The 19,179-nt window shown below is 36.9% G+C and overlaps 1 protein-coding gene across 2 annotated transcripts in view; it reads right to left on the reverse strand.

The window, feature by feature from the left end:
• Positions 1–19,179, reverse strand: part of TRPC4 (transient receptor potential cation channel subfamily C member 4) — a 203,159-nt gene that overhangs the window by 138,407 nt on the left and 45,573 nt on the right. For both annotated transcript variants that reach the window (XM_047723236.1, XM_047723235.1), the window contains exon 2: positions 10,122–10,526. In XM_047723236.1, the coding sequence (XP_047579192.1) occupies positions 10,122–10,499 (378 nt within the window). In that variant the 5' untranslated portion in view covers positions 10,500–10,526. The remainder of the gene's footprint in view (positions 1–10,121; positions 10,527–19,179) is intronic.

The following is a 19,179-nucleotide window of genomic DNA, read 5'->3' on the forward strand; positions in this document are numbered from 1 at the left end:
GTATAGGCTATGACGGGAAAAAACAAGAGGGATATTTCATTCCATCAAGGTTTCACAATTTATTTCACACATGAACAAGAAGAAAGATTTGTGTTGTCTGCAAAATCGCCTCCTTCAGTCTAGGAGACAAGGTCCCTCTCTGCGGACTCCACCGTCAGGTTCCAAGACAAGCTCCTCTCTGAGCCCCCAGCCTCTGTGTCTGGCCAAGCACAGTGTGATGCTGTAATGAGCACTACTCAATGTGTCATCTACACTCCTGTTAATATGCTCCTCTCAGCTCTTGCTAGCAATTTCTCTGTGCGCGGCACTGCTCCCTCATTACGGCCAATCTTTTCCTACAACAATCTAGGGGGATTGGGGACATCAGATAACCAGTTTCATAAAATCATTAACTGAAAAGCACTTAAAATTGGATCAGGAGACTGGTCTGCAGGAATTTCAGGATGCTTCTGTGCAGTCAGGACGTGGAGAGATCTTTCCATGCTGCTCAAAGACCAAGTTGTGGCATGTTCTCAAGGGCTGAGCTTGCTGGATGTATCTGATGGCCAAAGTAACCAGAAGTTTGCCAAAGGAAGAGTAAAGACCATGAACACAGGGTACCTACACTCAGACGTCCCTTGGGAAAATTACTCAATTTCTCTGAGCTTCAATTTCCTGACGTATGAGACAATGATGTAAAATGGTCTTAAGAGAATGCCTGGCACACTGAAATGTCGAATTACTGCTAACAATTTTTATTAGTGACCTTTGGTCTGCAACCACTATAGTATAATGAAATATACAATGCATTTAAACTATTTGCTTTTTCAAATTATGTATTGTTTTTGAGGAAAACTAGTCAATATACTGCTAATTGAGAATTCACTGACATTTTGAGCAGGGATAATACACATAACAAAGCCTAAATAAATGCATAATTATTTCTAATTTATACTTTATTCATCATGGTGTTTTTGTATTAAAAATTCACATTTATATCTGATAGTAGTAGAATGGCTTAACAATTAAACCTGTATCTCCAAATAAACAAATCTCTTTCCCCCAGGAAAATCCAGAAATCAAGGAGGAATACTGCAATTAGGTTACACACATGAGGGGTGAGGATCCCACAAAGTTAAACCTAATTCCACTCACTCATGATCTCATTTAAGTGGAAAAAAACTATGGATTCAGTTGGTAAATCTGCAATTATGAGTTTCTCTTTTCTTGCATAAACCACCCATTCCTCTAGGTAGTCTATAAATTGGTCCTCCTGGGCTCCAAGCTCATAGTTTAGAATTATTGTCAAGCATTTCTAATACATGATTCAAACAACAGTGACTTGGAACACTGATATATCTAGAAGTTAACTGACCCAGAAAATTACTGCATAAAGAAAAAATTGTGGTAATGAAAATGAGAGCACTCTTTCTTTCTAACTGATTGAAAAATGTGTTCTTGAACATTTAAAATTCCACAGTACTTAAATCCTCATTTTCTCATGTTTCAGATTTTACAGTAATAAAATTTTACTTATTTTGCATCTAATCAGAGAATAAGTAAATATAGTAAGTTGAAGAAAGAGGACATTTTGAAAACAGTTATGAGACATTCTAATCATAATAGGTATTTTTTAATAATTCCCAGTTATATTAACACCTTATCTATCTGATTAATTATAGTTGTTAAATGACTCACTGTGATTCCTTAGGGATTTTCAACTACTATAATTAATTAAGTTCAATGAATATGTTGCTTACTGAGACATCATGTTATTATTTTTAGATTTAATCACAACATTTATAATGGACTAGGGGAATTTAATAAAAATGATTCCAAAAAAAGCTTTTCACCAAAGCTTGTATTTGAAACATCAGTTTCAATCTCTCTTATTCTAACATAAACTCACTCTTCATACTAGCACTAACTTCACAATGCATTTGCTTGGGGCAATATTTAGCCTCTTCAATCATATATGCATTTTGAATTAAATTTAATTTACTACGTATAAAATGATAAATGGTATCAAGCTGGAGGGACTTACTGGGCTAACTCTCTTAATGTTAGGCACTCTGAGGTGTTAATTAATGTTTACAACAACCTGTCCAGTAAAGACTATAATCCCCCTCTTCTTTACAAGCAAGTCAAGACCCTAAAGATTAAATGATTTGCCTGAGATGATAAAACAGGATTTATATCCAAATTTTTCTCTCTCTCAACTCTCTTCACCACATTTCACTCCTTCTTGGTCCAAAATGGGGACTAAGGGCTCTAATTTGTATATTCTTATTTTTTTAAAGATTTTATTTATTTATTTATTTGAGAGAAAGAGTGCACACATGAGTGTGTGGTCGTGGGGAGCTTGATTCGGGGCTTCATCCCAGGTCCCTGAGAGCAGACCAGAGCCAAAGGAAGATGCTTAATGGACTGTCACCCAGGCACCCCTTATATATTCTTATTGTGGAATGGAAATATCTCAATGCTTGGAGTTTTGTTCAATTCCTTGAACCTTTTTTTTTTTTTCACTTGATTTTTAGAAAAGGCTAAAAGCCCTTTTCTCTTGTGGGTTGCAAACATATTTAATGATTATTATTATTTTACTTTCATAATAAGTGTGGTAAGCTTTAAGGAAAAAGCAAGGGCATGGGTTTCAAAGGGATTATTTATAATTGGCTGGTCTTCAAGAAGAATAAAATGTCAATGGAACTATGGAAGTTAAATGGTGTATTATGTGATGAGTCAGAATGACCAGTGAGCTTATGCCTCGTCATCATATTAACAGTACAACATAGGCTACCTTTTAAAAATTCTTCCATTTAGGACAGAATTATTCATCTCTCTCATGATTGTCATTTGCCAGGTGACTAAACACAATCTATGCTTAATGTTATAATAGCTTTTAAACTTGTAACCTCAATTGGTTAACTACTGAGGAAAGTAAATTTTTTCATTGTGCAAGGGCGGCTCTAAAGACTAGGGCCTACAGATGGTCTTAGCACACAGTATCATTTATGAGGCATCATAGAAAGTTCATGGGAGGGGCGCCTGGGTGGCTCAGTGGGTTAAAGCCTTTGCCTTCGGCTCAGGTCATGATCTCGGGGTCCTGGGATCGAGCCCCATATTGGGCTCTCTGCTCAGCGGGGAGCCTGCTTCCCCATCTCTCTCCCTCTCTCTCTCTGCCTGCCTCTCTGCCTACTTGTGATCTCGGTCTGTAAATAAATAAATAAAATCTTAAAAAAAAAGAAAAAAAAAAAGAAAGTTCATGGGACTGTGGGTCTTGTTCCAAAGCCCAATGAGGGAAATGAAATGAGTGCAAGAGTTAAAAGTAAATTTTTCAGGGTATCTGAAGTTTTGAGGCAGAAAGCAAATGGTTTCAATCTGAAAATTTTAGATTTAAGAGCATAGTTCTCTGCTCAGTAACCAGAGATATATTTATTAGTACTCATATCGATTGATAAAACAAATGTTGTTTAGTTTTAGTCAGCAGGATATACTTTGGGTTGGATATATATTTGCATTAACCTGTTAATGCTGGGGTCACCTGGCAGGGAGCAATCAGTCAGGTGTCTGACTCTCGATTTTGGCCCAGGTCATGATCTGAGGGTCCTGGAATCAGGCCCCCTGTCAGGCTCCACACTTAGCATGGAGTCTTCTTGGGAGTCTCTCCTCCTCGGCCTCTGCCCCCTCCCTGCCCCCCCACCCCTACTCTCTTTCTCTCTCTCTAATAAACAAAGAAAGAAAATCTTTAAAAAATGCTGAAAACATCCTAGTGCCGGTCTCTTATTTCAGACTCTTTGTTTTTCTGATCACATGATGGGCACTGTTTCTAAAGTCATAAACTGTATTAGCAAATCTACTGAAACTACTTTAAAAAAGCTCCCCTACATGCACTGAAGTGAAAAGGAAAAGAGTAAACTGAATTAAATTCTCCTTTACTCTCTCTGAATAGGGTTTCCAAGGACTGCATTTTTCAAATGAAAAAAAGTCATGCACTCTAGAGGGTAAATTGCCAATGCCGAACTTCATCTTCTCCACATACGTTGTGTCATTAAGATATTTGTCAACAGGAAGATAGATTATGGCATAATACAGTGGTAACAGGATAGTATGCTATTATAATGGCTTACCTTATAAAATACTTTTATAGAATCTGAACACTAGACTTTAGGAAGCAAATAAATTCATCCTATGACTCTAGTTAACAGCTAAGAAAATCAAAAGCTCACAATGACTGAGATATTTGTCCTGTTAGAAAGTGATGAATGGGGGCACCTGGGTGGCTCAGTGGGTTAAAGCCTCTGCTTTCGGCTCGGGTCATGATCCCAGAGTTCTGGGATCAAGTCCCACATCGGTCTTTCTGCTTGGTGGGGACCCTGCTTCCTCCTCTCTCTCTCTCTGCCTACTTGTGATCTCTGTCTGTCAAATAAATAAATAAAATCTTAAAAAAAAAAAAAAGAAAGTGATGAATGGGGTTAGAAGTTAGCGTCTCTATCCCTCAGCTCTCCTCCTTCCCAGCACTTCCCAGCTTCTAATGACTTTGTTATTCTTTAGTATTTATTGAGCAACCGAATTATAAATACTATAATATTCAAGATAGAGATCCTCAAGATCCCTTGAATATGAAGATCTAGAGACTCTTTTAAACTTATCTCTTATCCCAAATGAGGATGATTAACTCAGGATTCCAGTGACTCCTGTTCACACTGGTGTAGTGGCTTCAGCTTGAGAGCATATAGTTATCTTTCAAGACTCTTAAGTTCCATCACTTTGTGACCGGGAACATGTCGATTTTACCTTTTTATGACTTCATTTATAAATGAGGAAAACAATAGCACCTACCTTTGTACAAAATGCTTATCACAGTCCCTGGCATAGTGACAGGCTTAATGAATATTATCTAGTATTATTGCTTTTATAAAAAAAATTACCACCAGCATCATCATTCAGACTATCTCAAGGTTCATTTTCTAGCTATTAATTTATATATAGATCCTTTTGGTCAGGTCAAATACCAAGTCCACTGGGTCCCTCTTTCCCTTTTTTGTAAAATAAAGTGATTGGGATAGGTAATCTCCAAGATCTCTCAAAGTTATAAAATCTGATACTCTTTTTAAAAAAGACTTATTTATTTATTTGAGAGAATGAGAGAGTGGATGGAGGAAGGGGCAGAGAGAGAGGGAGAGAAATCTTTAAGACTCCCTGCTGTGCACAGAGCCCGATAAGGAGCTCAGTCCCAGGACCCTGACCTCATGACCTGAGCCAAAATCAAGAGCCAGACACTTAACCGACTGTACCACCCAGGTGACCCTAAAAGTCTGATATTCTTTTCAATAGAGCTTTGAAATAAATTTCTTCAAATGAAATACTCTAGGCATAGCTGTTGAACTAATCAGTAATGTTTAGTGAAATCTTCTTCCCAAAGAATGGAGCAATATAATAAACATATTAGCAAAATTGGGAGACTCTCATATATTAAATATCACTTAATCATTAGTATATAAGGGCACTAATTGAAATCTCCTAAAGGCCAGGTTAGCACAGTATAGTTCAATACACCTAACATAAAATATACAATTGCAGGCATTCTATAACTTCCAACTTCCTCTTAAGTCAGTGGTTCTTAAAGTGCTATCTCCAGACCAGCAGCATTCCTATGGAACCGTTAGTTCCGGGGTCTCATTCCAGACCTGCTGGATCAGAGACACATGGGGCAGGATCCAGCAATCTGTGTTTTATTAAACCCTCTCAGGGATTCTAATGGTGCTGAAGGCTGAGAACCACTTTCGAAGTGAAAAAAGGGAGAAGAAAGCTCTGTTTCTGATAAACATGCACTGAAGCAGCTGAAACTGAAATTGAATGTGGCCTTGAATCTGGCCTGAGATGACGTCAAGGAGAAAGGTCTGCTAGAAATAATTAAAAGTCAAGTAACCAATCAATTGGCTCAAAACTGGGGCTAAGAAGCCACTCTCAGTTATCCCCTGTAGAGAAATAAGGTACTCAGAAGGTGAAAGAAAAGTATAATAAAATTATCAGAGAATATCAGAGTAATGATTGTAGCAAGGGAGCAGTCCCAGTAAGATATGTGATGTTCAGTCTTCCTGCTTAATGCAGAGAATCACACGTTCTTTTTTTTTTTTAATATATATAAATTTTCTCTATGTTCTTTTTTTTTTAAGATTTTATTTATTTATTTGACAGAGATCATAAGTAAGCAGAGAGGCAGGCAGAGAGAGAGGAAGGGAAGCAGGCTCCCCTCTGAGCAGAGAGCCCAATGCAGGGCTTGATCCCAGGACTCTGGGATCATGACCCGAGCCGAAGACAGAGGCTTTAACCTACTGAGCCACCCAGGCACTCCGAATCACACATTCTTTATGCTGTCTACTATATGAAAGAAGTTAAGTATTACTCTTTCCATTTGTTGACAGTAAATTAAAAATAAATCACTAGAACTCAATACTCTGATTTATGTTGGTCTGCATTAAATATGGAAGGAAATAATTAATGATCTATGCCCATCTATTTATCTGGCAAAACTGAAATACCTTTGTTAGATGCTGCACTGAGAAAATCTTTTAATAGGCTAATAATCACAAACACTTAAACAATTTATAAGAGCAAGAAAAGAAAATCAATGTCAGAGTGATAGGAAGACAGGAGGCTTCAAAGTCCTCACTATCATCCAGGTATCAATCCCAGACTCCTTTCTTAAGTCCAAAATTTCAAATTGCTTCCTAGATGTCAATTTCAACAAAATAAAAAACTGAGTATATCCAATCAGGTCCTATAGACCATGTCTATAGTCTCTATGCTAGTGAATGGAATTAACTTTTTCAAGGTATACACCCGTCAACAACCTTCCTCCTTCTTCTTTAGACCCTTCTCCTACCTCTTCATGTCCTCTACCTACTAACAGTTTGTATATACCAAATCCAGTCAATACCTAAGAATTTATTTCTCCTTCATCTTTTCCATTGTAATCACTCTTACTCATATCCCCATGATATTTTTCCTCTCTTCACAACTAGACCTTCAGACTCCAAAGAATAGGAACAATGTCTACTCCCTAGCATCCAGCACAAGGCCAGGCACAATAAGCATATGCAAATAGTAACTTGTTCTCTGGAGAATGTACACAAACCAGTCTGAAACATACAGCTCCTATAACTTCAGGATGCCATGCACACTGTGTCTTCTTCCAGACAAAGAAAGGAATATGTGACAAACTTATAGAAGAGTGTATTTCCTGATCCACATTTCTCACTTTTTAAGTTCTTTTTAAAATTTATTTATTTATTTATTTTTGTGTGTGAGAGAGAAGGAGAGAGAGAGTTGGCATGGGTAGGGGCAAGGACAGAGAGAGAAGCAGATTCCCCTCTGAGCAGGGTACCCGACACCCGGCTCAATGCGGGACTCAATCCCAGGACCCTGGTATTATAACTTAAGCCAAAGGCAGATCCTTAACCGACTGAGCCACCCTGGTGCCCACATTTTAGGTTCTTAAATAAGTGTTCTAATAATCAGATTTCTATAATTTTTATATTATATCCTTATTCTTGACTCACTTCTGGACAAGTTACATTTATTTCGTCCACTTGGATATTATTGTTTCTAGGTATAAACACTTGGCTTTAGTCATCTCAATAGAATTAACGGTAATCTGTCTCACAGTCTTTGGGGGATGCCCATGAGACTAGAAATTCTGCAAATTATAATAATACACAAAATGGCTTACAACAATCACAGGAATCATCTAAGAAATTATAATTTACAAGAGAAAAAAATTCCTGTCAAGAACATGTTTGCTACATATAAAACAGATTTATGGAAACTTACTCCAAAAGGTGCTGGCTGTACCTAAGAGATGTATTATCTAAGTAAATCACAGATAAATGGCCAAGCTCTAATGGGATTTACTGTATCTCCCATCCCCAGCCCAGAGAGCATCTTTTGTATGCTACATTGTATACATGTTATGTTCTAACAATAATGTACCATTGGTTTTGTTCTTTCAAAATTACCAAATTCAAATAAAAAGACATTTTTTTTTTGTTGTTTATTCTTAGTGCCTTCACCGAAGAGGAATTCTAGAATGTACAAATACAAAAGGAAAATTCTTGGCCAGCAAATAGATACAAGAGAAATCTTCCAGAAACACATGGCCTGGAATATTTCTGACTCCTGGCAGACTGCAAACCTTTACTGCCTTTTGTTAATAATCAGGGTTCGGATCAAGTGCCGTAAGGAGCCAGGACCTACTTGTGAGACTAGAGTTTAGCTCAGAAGTTGAATATCTTCCAACAAACACTCTTATAATAGCAGATTATCTTCTCCAGACACCAAATTACTCTGGCCAGAACAAATGTCATTTGCTAAAGAGACATTGAAATATATGGCCAGTGTTTCTCTACAAAACAGAGCTAAAGTTATTTAGTAATAAATGTAAAAAGTCCACTTAATGACAGTTTTGTCCTTTAGATTCAGTGCGATCTAAAATGATCTAGACCGCAGTCACAACATCGGCCTCACGGCCCCCTATATGGACATAAGACGAGAGGGTGCACAATACAAGGTCGTTGTTGTTAGAAACCATGGGGTACAACTAGAAGAAATTTCAAAATCACAAGATGACAAAAGAAGCAGCAATTAAACTTACACAGAAGGTGAGAGACTCCTACTCATCCCTATCTGTGTCTTCAGCTCCCTTTGCGGTAAAAGCCTGGGCTATAACATATATCTTTATCTATTACCATGACCTGGCCACCCCTGTCAAGGTTTGTACAAGCTTCAAAGGACAGATGCAACAGGTGAATTTTCTGCCAGTAAAATTTTAGCGATGTGATGGGAAAGCAACACACAAACAATGGGATATGAAACCAACCACAGAAAGCTAGTAAAGCAACAAGCAAAGATGTTGTCCTTGTGGACTGTGGCTTTCTGAAGGCGTGGGGTCAGGTAAGGGGAAGGGGTGAATGGTGGGCAGGCATAAACAAGGACCATAGAACACAGGCTTCTGAGAATACAGCAAGAATTCTCCCCCCCCCCGCCAGGAGACACCCAGCCATGAAGTTGCTCTGCTAATAATGGCAAGGATTCTGATAAAAGTCCTCCAGGAAAGGAGAGATAACAGGAGTTACAGCAGAGCTGGCTTTAAAAGAATGCAGCATCTCCTAACAGTCTGCACAGACTGTGCATTACCCAATGCAGCAGAAATGGCTACAGTGGAATCACACACATTTGAAGATTTTATTCTAAAAGGCACATTTTTGCAGTTTGTGCAATGTCTTTGCAATTAGTCAATAGGACCTGAAGCAGGGAAGTGAAGGGTTCAGTGTGAGAGGAAAAAGGATCCAATAGACAATTCGGATACAGGGCAGTCACAAACAGAAGGGTCTAGGCAGACAAGAACAGATTCCTTTTTTGTTCTTGTTTATGATTTCTCCACTTCCTTAGTGATTAAAAAAAAAAGTCAAACAACATCAACAAAAATAGGAAGACAGGAGAAAAAAACCCACACATTTTAGAATTGTGTACCATTTTAGCATATTTTCATTTAGTGATGACTCTAAGATATAGCAACATTTTGGCATACAGTTAAACCTATAGTCAGGGGTTAGGTATTTTCCAATAATCCTTTTTTTTTTATTTGCTTCAATTTAAAAGAATCCACTGGAGTTTGCTAATGAACAATAACAAAATTAGATGATACAATTCATATCTACTTGCAGTAAGATGCAGAATTCCAGAACAGGCAAGCAGATGAAACAGGAAAATAGCAAACGGATTCAGCCTGCTGCGGCAGAGTGTTGGAAATGAGAAGGCAAGAGGAAAAATACCCACACATACAGAGTGAGCGTCAGACAACATTCTAGGCTGGGCATTACATAGGAATGTTTCCAATGAATGGGAAGCCGCCATGGGCTCCTTTGTTCTGCTTTAGTTCTCACTGAAGGGCTGGTTTACCAGACCATGACGGGCAGGTGCCGATGACTGTCGGCAGGTGTGAAGCGTGTACTTACCACTAGTTCTCTATCATAATAGTTCTGATTTCCGTGCTTCTAATTCTTAAAATTTAGAGAGAATCTGAATATCCACAGAAACCTTCTGCAAGGAAAATCTATCAAAAACAGTGCTTTGGCACGTACCTGTTTTTCGCCACTGGGCTTTTTGTGGTTCAGTAACAGCTCAACAGCTCCGACAACTTCCTTCCTGATAGCGTGTAATAGGGCATCTCCAACATAGACATTAAAGCTTAAAAGTAGTTCAATGAGCTCCAAGTTCTCATTTTCAATTGCAATGAGGAGAGCAGTTCTTCCAAGAGGATCGATGCAATTAATATTGATTTTAAAATAAATTTCAGCTTCCTCCAGGGATTTCTTGACACTTGCATAATCTCCCTTTTCCACAGCATTTAAGTAGGCTTTTTCTGACGGTGAGAGTTCTGATTCTGCTCGGACTATCCTTAGAGGGATCCGATCTCTGTAGGGAGCATTCACGTTCCTTTTGTAGTAGAACTGAGCCATGTTTCATGCCATGTTATTTCCTTGTCTCTGAAAGTGCAAAGAGAACCCAAAATACACAAGGATTAGTGCTGGTACACTTTCTAATCATGGTGCATCACACTTAACAACTAACAATAATGCCAATAATAACAATGATACCATTTTATTAAATAATAAGAGTTCTTTTCTCCTTCCACAGTGGAAACAGACTTAATCATTATTCAGTTATATAGAAACACAATTGCAAATTCCTAATCCAAGAGGAATAAAAACTGGAAATGTTACTTAAAAGGTGACATCTGTTAGAGGATATACCTGCAATTTTTGGAAATTTTTTACAAAATGTGTCATAAATATATGCAGTTTTTAGCAGAGAACCTTGAAAATCAAAGGCTGTATTTTTGAGGTCCTAAAACTGGACCGAGGATATTCAAATGTATCATTCACTGTCAATTTTGCTCATCGTGGAGATGCTGTCAAAACTATGAAATATCACCTTCTTAGAAAAATGTCTTTCATTTGTCATGTATTTTATTCTTAAAGTTAGTAAGTACCGACCTCAAAGTTAATGTGAATTAATAATATTAATGTCAATAAAATATCATATTGAACCCCGACGAGTGTAATTTTTTTTCCCGTTTGTAAGTGAATTCACTGAGAGGGAAAGAACTGAGATATTAATGATCAAGATGAATCTAAGCAATTCAACTTCCAAAGGAAGAATTTAGAAATGGATTAAATATAGAGTTTATTATGAAAATGCTCTTTTCTTAATTCTATTACCTTTAATACCACAAGACAGGAATATATTCATTGCAAAATGTAAAGATACACTGCCGTAAAGATACAGTTGAAGATGAGGGAATTACTTTAAAAAATAAAAGATCATCTTAAGATAGATTGGTAAGAACAAAGTCGCTGGAAACGATACTGATTTAGTATCCTCCTACTGATACAAATTTACAGAAAAATCTATTGTTTGGAATATAATTGTTTATTGCTGTTAGTTCCTGATTTCATACTTATGTACTGAACTATTTTATTAGTCTATGTCATTTATATTCAACTCACTTGTTTATTTACATACATTTACTATTAAATTAAAATTAATGGAGGATTCTAGGTACTAGAACATGCATATTCATCTTAATTGATCTTTTTAGACCCAATCATTTTATGAGTAAATTAACCTGATTTCAATGATGCTTTAAACGTAAATTAAACATGCATTGAATGAACAAGTGTGATTACATTTAGGTAATGTTTTCAATTTGGGAAATTAGACATTGCTTGCATGCTACCTCAGTTTAATAGGCATTTCAGTTACCAAGTAGTTGTCTCACTTTTTGATGTTCAGATTATTAATCACAATTTCTCAAGTATCTAGGTTCAGGATATAATACACAAAGCTTTTATTTTTTAATTTGCTCCTTTCTAGTTCATTAGATTTAGTATTTTATTAAGGCCCCTTCACAGATGAAGCAAATGTAAGAATCTCATAGTCCAGAATATTTTTCTCAAATACTTCCTACTTTATTAGTCTTGGTGTTATAACTGGATAATGACCAACTACACGGGCATGATATACATTCATTTCTACAACTGCAGACGGAGGTGTTGTGAATTCTTTAAATGGCAACTTTTTTTAGAGAAAAATGAGAAGTGATCTTGGTGTCCAAATCTAACAATTGTAAGTGTGCAAGTTACTTGCTTGAAGCTTGAATTTAATTTCGGTATTTGGAGATGCTTTAACTCACTAGAATTGTAGGAGAGAATTTATAGACTTATATTATGAGATAACTAGGACAATGTAATATTCTTCTCGTATAACTAAAACTACAATAAGCCAATATCATTATGATGCTACATATCTCATTCTAATTTTCTGATCTGGAATGACAGCATGTCCTTCCCAATCCATGTCAGCTTTCGTAAGAGTGTGCAGAATCAATGTCAATGGGCTCCACATTGTAATTTTACCAGGACTGCAATGTAAATGCTTCATAATGATAATAAGTGGCATTTATATTCTGTTTCAACAGTATACATTCTTTATTTCCTCACTTTGTCCTTACCTAAGACTTTTGGAAAAATATATAAATATTGCTTTTTATAGTTGAGTTCAAGGTTTGCCACCAATAATTGCTTTGCTTAAGACTAATGTTTGAAGGTAGCTTACCAAAAATATAGGTTTAAAATGAAGGTATGAACACACACACACACACATACACATACAGTAGGAGAACTTTGAATTGTGTGACTCCATCAAGATTAGGAAACAGCCTAAAGGATGGAAAATTTTTATTTTGTTTTTTTCATTTACTCATTTATTAGTGATGGCATCAAATAAAGAATTAGATAGTAAATAGCATCTTTTTGTGTTGATTTAAAGATTTTATTTACTTATTTGAGAGAGAGAGAAAGAGCACGTATGTGAGCCAGGGGAGGCGCATAGAGAGAGCAAGCAAGGGAGAAGCAGACTCCTCCCACTGAGCAGGGAGACTGACGTGGGGGTGAGGCTCCATCCTGGGACCCTAGAATCATGACCCGAGTAGAAGGCAGACACTTAACTGACTAAGCCACCCAGACACCCCAACAGTAAATAGCATTTGATTTCTCGTGCGTAAAGCGCAGGATAGTGCGTGTCGGTGGTATGGTGGTGAGCATGACTTCCAAACTGCAGGATGTCAGCGACAGTGAAGAGATGGGTGGACAACACAGAAGGTACTGGAGAAGTTGGGGGAGAGGAGGATAGATAATGAGAAATTAGATTTATTAAAATCTATTTCCTTTCATCCAGATAACTGTCATAAATGTAAACTCTGTAAGGATGGGTTAGAATGTGAGACTTGTCTTAAAGGAAGACATATTCTAACTAACACTGTATTTAAAATGTGAACTGGGCATGAGACATTACATTCAGGAACCTATTTCTCCATCCATAAAGTGAGGTAAACAACACTATCAAAAGAATGAGTGAGAAGAATCAGAGTTAGTGCTGAAAAAGCTCTTCTATTAAAGGTATTGTCCTCTTTCAAGTTCTCAGATTTGATTTTTTTTTTAAGATTTTGTTTATTTATTTGACAGAGAAAGGGACAGTGAAAGAGGGAACAGAAGCAGGGCCGGTGGGAGAGGGAGAAGCAGGCTTCGTGCTGAGCAGGGAGCCCAATGCCCGGCTCGATCCCAGGACCCTGGGATCATGACTTCCTGGGATCATGACCTGAGCTATAGGCAGACACTTAATGACTTAGCCACTCAGGAGCCCCAATTGCTCAGATTTTAAAAGAATATGAAACCCCATGTGAATTGGGAAGAATAGGTGGATTTGAAATATACTAAATATATTAAGAATTTAAATACATTAAATAAATGAAATTTAATTATTTACAATGGAATATAAAACATGCACATAAAACAATTCTAACTAAAACTTTAAAAGAGCAAGGAAGATTATACAATTTTTAGACAAGTCTCTGTACTGATATACAGGGATACTAATAGAAGGACAAAACTAAAGTTTAGCTTTTCGAAACTGTGATAGATTAATGTAACAGTGAGTGCAAAGTGCTGATAAGGCTGAAGCAGTTCCTGAGCTGACACACTTGTCAGCGACTCCGGAATTGTTGCTGGATGGAAAGCCCGTGAAAAAACAGGAGGCTCAGGAGAGCAAAAATCCTGACCTAAAGCGTGTAAATAAAAGCCTGTTCCTGGTCCTGCACTTTCAGAATGAGCTTTCTGGGGAGGAAAAGATCTTTTCCCCCATGAAATCACAGTCTTGATTTCAATGCCCCCTTTATAACATACCATCCAGAAGTGAAATGACTGTTTCATCAAGTTACATTTCAAAGACTCAGAAGAGAGATGGGAAGTGATGGGGAAAAACCTCAAATTCTGTATGTGAAATTTTAAATAACCTAAATTTCAATTTCTGTAAATGTGTTGGGGATTAAAACAAGCACAAAGCTGGAGAGAGCTGCACTTTGCCATCAAGAGAAATGCTAAGAAATTGTCACTAGATGTGAGAACCATAATTATCTAAGGAATATAAACAGAAAAACAAAGGTCCTAGATCTTTTTATGGATCAGAAGGCATATTTCTTAGAGAATGAGACTTAGTTGTGCAGTGGAAAGAACAGTGGAGATATATATATTTATATACATATATATCTATATGTATATATATATTGTGTGTGTGTGTGTGTGTGTGTATTGCTTTATATTCCCTAGTTTATGGTCAAAAGATCCATGTTTACAGGTGTGATTTTATGGCTCAGTGAGAAATTGATTTCCATTTTTTTTTTAAGATACTATCACACATATTTCAGTTGCTTTTTTTTCTTTTTCTGGACTCTTATATGAAATGACATTTTCCAAGATAATTTATTCACACTCAATCCAATTCAGATTTCTTTTTGGCTACTGGTGCACTACATTAACTCTAATCTTTGACATAATACTACTCCATAAAAACACCAAAGGCTGTGATTTTTGCTATTCTGAATTCCAGACCTTTTCCTACTTTCCTCAGGCAGGATACTATATGCACATTTCAGTAGTTGTAAGTGTTGTACCAAAAGTGCCACATAATTCACTGGAATGTTTTATGACTTAGCCTGGCTAAAATCTGTTTTCTCTTTTTTTGATATTGTAAAGGCAAAATGAACCACTAAATTCCTTTGAAGGGTTTTAAGGATATTTCTGTGAAATTCAAGAAGTCCCTGTTATATTACTCACTGAAAGGAAAAACACTACTAACGAAATATTATGACATCCTAAGATTTTAAAGGAGGAATTCGGGATTCTGCTTATCTTTAACAAGTACCAAGCTTAGAATTAAACCCTAAATATCTCTATTAAAAAGCAAAACAAAACACAAAAACACATACCCAGAAGAATGCATTTGCAGGGCAAACATTTTTATTTATCTTGATTATCTCATGTCTGAGAAAATACATACTGTTGTCAACGTTTGAATTTCCACCCTGGGAGTTCGAAGCTGCACATCGATCTATTTCTGTTTTCCCCTCAAATTTCAGAGGAAAGGATATTCTCTCTCTGGCTGCCTGAGCATTCGGCCATTGCCATCTCTCTAAAACTTTACATCAGTCCTCTCCGTCTTTCAGAACTTAAACTTCTCTCTGCAAACTGAACTCTTCTCAAATTACAAATGTACTTAATTTTCACCTAGTTATTTAAAAATTCTAATTATCTTTGGCAATTCTTTCTCTCTCTTATCTCTGTTGTGTGTTTTTTTTTAATAAAGTTTAAGCTTATCTGTCATTTACTTGTTTACTCTAAGATGGTATTTATCACCATCATGGAGTAAATATTTTTCTTAAAGTCAGTCATGTCCCGCTAGTTGCCATATACATTTTGGGGCTCTTCGGGCCACATAACACTTGGCTTATAGCAACTTACTGTGACTGAGCCTTTCTAAATAAAACATCCCTGCCTTGAGTTCTATGACACTCTTCTCTAATGCGCTACCTTCTACCTCAACATGACCTCTCTCTCCACAGTTCCTCCAGCTTCTTTTCCTTCAACCTAAAGCCTAAGTGTTATTACCAGGGTTCTGCTCATGGCTCTTTCCTTCATCTGTCACTCTCATCAGCTCTGCTCATCCATTACTCATTATTCGAAATGTTCCATAAAACCCACAGATGTCTTTAAAATATGCCACATTTTAAAAAATATGCTCTAAAATCCATGCTCAGGGACCGTACTTCTCTAAAGTTCTAGAGCTGTGTTGTCCAATGCGTTCTCGTTATTCATATGTGGCTTTTTAAATATAGGTCAACTAACATTAAAAACAGGACCATTTCTTAAGTCTTACTCACCATATTTCGACTGCTCCCTAGCATTTCCTGTGTGTACTGCTGACCGACTTTATCTCCTCCTCGTCTTTTACGTGGACACACCAATATCCTTCTCAATCATTTCACTGACATTATTCTTACATCCTCTTTATTTAGCTTCCACAATGCCACATACCTAATCATGCCAAAATGTAAATCTGATCAAGCCACTCTCTTATAATTCTTAAGTGACTGATAATCACTCACTGGAAAACATACTGAATTTTTAACAGAATACATGATCTGGTTTCTAAATGCCTTCGTAGACATATTTCCCAAGATCGCTCCTGGAAAACTGTATTTTACACTGACAAACTACTTGGCTACTATAGCTCTAAGCATTTTTTCATCTTGTTCTTTACAATAGGAATACCTTTCCTCCCCTTGAGCCTCTGTCAACTCCTGCCAAGTTTTAAAACCTTTTGTGAAGTATCACAGCCTTGAGGCTTTTTCTTCCCTTCCTCCTAAGAAAGAGTTATATAGCTTTTTTATGGGTCTTCATATACTCTGTGGACCTCTTAGATATAGAACTTTCCTTATTTACTGTATAAGATGCAACTTACAGTTTCACATCCACAGTGCTAAGCAAACGATATGTGCCAAAAATTTGCTGATGAATCAAATGAATTAATGACCACACTTTTAGAGTTATTTCACTGCCATTTTAGGTAAAGGAATAAAATTAACAGGATCAAACTGCTTTAATCATTTCTCTAAAATTGGTTTAGCTCTTGGTGGCCCTTAAATGAACCAGTGAATAACTGGTCTGCCAGTTAACAGTCATTAAGCTACCAAGAGCTTGTGTGAAGTGCTTTAATTTTTACCTATTGTTGTTCTCTGAATATCTTTACCCCCACACTTTTGTCAGCATATGAAGAATTAAAACTGTAATGTATACTTCAACACATACATAGCTCACAGCTCTGTAATATGTCTCTTACCACTATTATCTAACATCATCAGAAGGGCATTTGAATAAAGAATCAGATTAACAACAGACCTCTTTTATTTTAACATTTATTTATTTTAGAGATACAGAGAGAGAACACAAGGACAGAGCATGTTGGTGAGGGAAAAAGGGAGAGAAACTTTAAGCAGACTCTTTGTTGAGTGAGGAGTCTGATGTGGGGCTTGATCCCACAATCCATGAGATCAGGACATACTGAAACCAAAGGTTGGCCACTTAACCGACTGAACCACCCACGTGCCCCTAACATCAGACCTCTTAACAGCAAATTTGGAGGCTAGAAGATAATGAGGTGTTTTTGGAAAATATGGAAGCAACCTTCTCCCCCAATAAAACAGAATTTTGAAGCTAGAATTTTATATCTTACTAAAATATTTTAGATGTAGGAAGAAATAAAATCAGACTCATATATATAGCCCCAGAAGATTTTTCACACAAAGACCATATTTGATCATAAGATCAATATATGGAAAATTGAAAGATATAAAAAGAATATTTTTTATTGTTTAAAGAGTAGAGGATTTTTATCTCTTTTACTCATTTGATATACGTGCAGTGCAGAAAAAGGTCTGGTGTAGAACAAGTACACAATAAATATTTGTTGAATGTATTAAATACTGATTGAATATCTATGCATCAACATGTGTGTACCAAACATTGGCAGTACTGTGGTGAATGAAAGCCAAGATCTTTGTGCTCATAGAGCTTATGAGCCATTGAAGAGGACCCACAAAAATTAAAAACAAAAAACAAAAAACAAAGGGGCAAACAGAATAATTAAAATTTTGTTAAGGTTATAATGGAAACAAATGGTGAGATATTATGGAGAAGCATGGCAGGAGGGGAAGAGATGAAGAGCTGCATAAGGTAAGGTGTTTGAGAGTGGCCTTTCTGTGACATGAGAGATAAAATGCTAGCTATGTAAAATGTAAGAAGTGCAGAGAAAACCGTTAAAGGGATCTGAAAGTGAGAAGATGGTAAGGCAGGCAGAACATTCTAGAATGTGGAAGGGGCCAGCTTGCCTGGAGTACAGAGAATAAGAGGAAGAATAGAAGAGGTGACTCTGTAGCCCAGAATGTGGGGCATGGATTCTGGAATGTAGTTTAAGAACAATAAGAAGTTACTGAAGGGTTTTGAGCTGGGGAGTGACTTGATCCAATTTCTGTTTTTAAAGGTCCCTTGGAGGATGGGGGCATCTGGGTGGCTCAGTCCCTTAAGCCTCTGCCTTCAGCTCAGGTCATGACCTCAGGGTTCTGGGACCAAACCCCTGCTCAATGGGGAGTCTGCTTCTTTCCCTATCTCTGCTCCTCCTCACTAGCTCTTGCTCTCTCTCTCTCTCAAATAAATAAAATCTTTTAAAAAATAAATAAAGTTCACCTGGGCTGTTAATTGATTTGGGATTGTGCAAGAGTGAAACTAAGAGATCATCATCCACTAAATCAAGTGAATACCATTAAGAGTCTCTATCGGGAAAGAGGAAACATTAACCCCTGTGATTAAGAATGCAAAACTCTCGGACTTTGACGGTAGTATGATGTGATGGGGATTTAAATGTCTGCTCATATTTTACTGAGTTTATTAATACGTGTATATTATTACATTATTGAATATGTTTCAAGTAATCTTGCCCTGTCTTTCCCAAATCTCTATTTTTCCATAATTTCCAGAATTTGAAGTTGTTGAGGAATATGTATGTCATTTTGTTACAAGGATGTGTGCATACATATTGCTATTACTATCCTAGAAATATCTGTACTTCGTTCATAGTGTCAAAGGTGTTGTTACTTGGCTTGTTGACAATGAAAACATAACATGGTAAAGAAAGCAACGTTAAGAAGAAATGGGGGAAAACAATGCATGCCCTAACCTTTGCAAAGTT

This window comes from Lutra lutra, chromosome 3 (genome assembly GCF_902655055.1).
Source record: "Lutra lutra chromosome 3, mLutLut1.2, whole genome shotgun sequence".
Taxonomy (NCBI): Eukaryota; Metazoa; Chordata; class Mammalia; order Carnivora; family Mustelidae; genus Lutra; species Lutra lutra.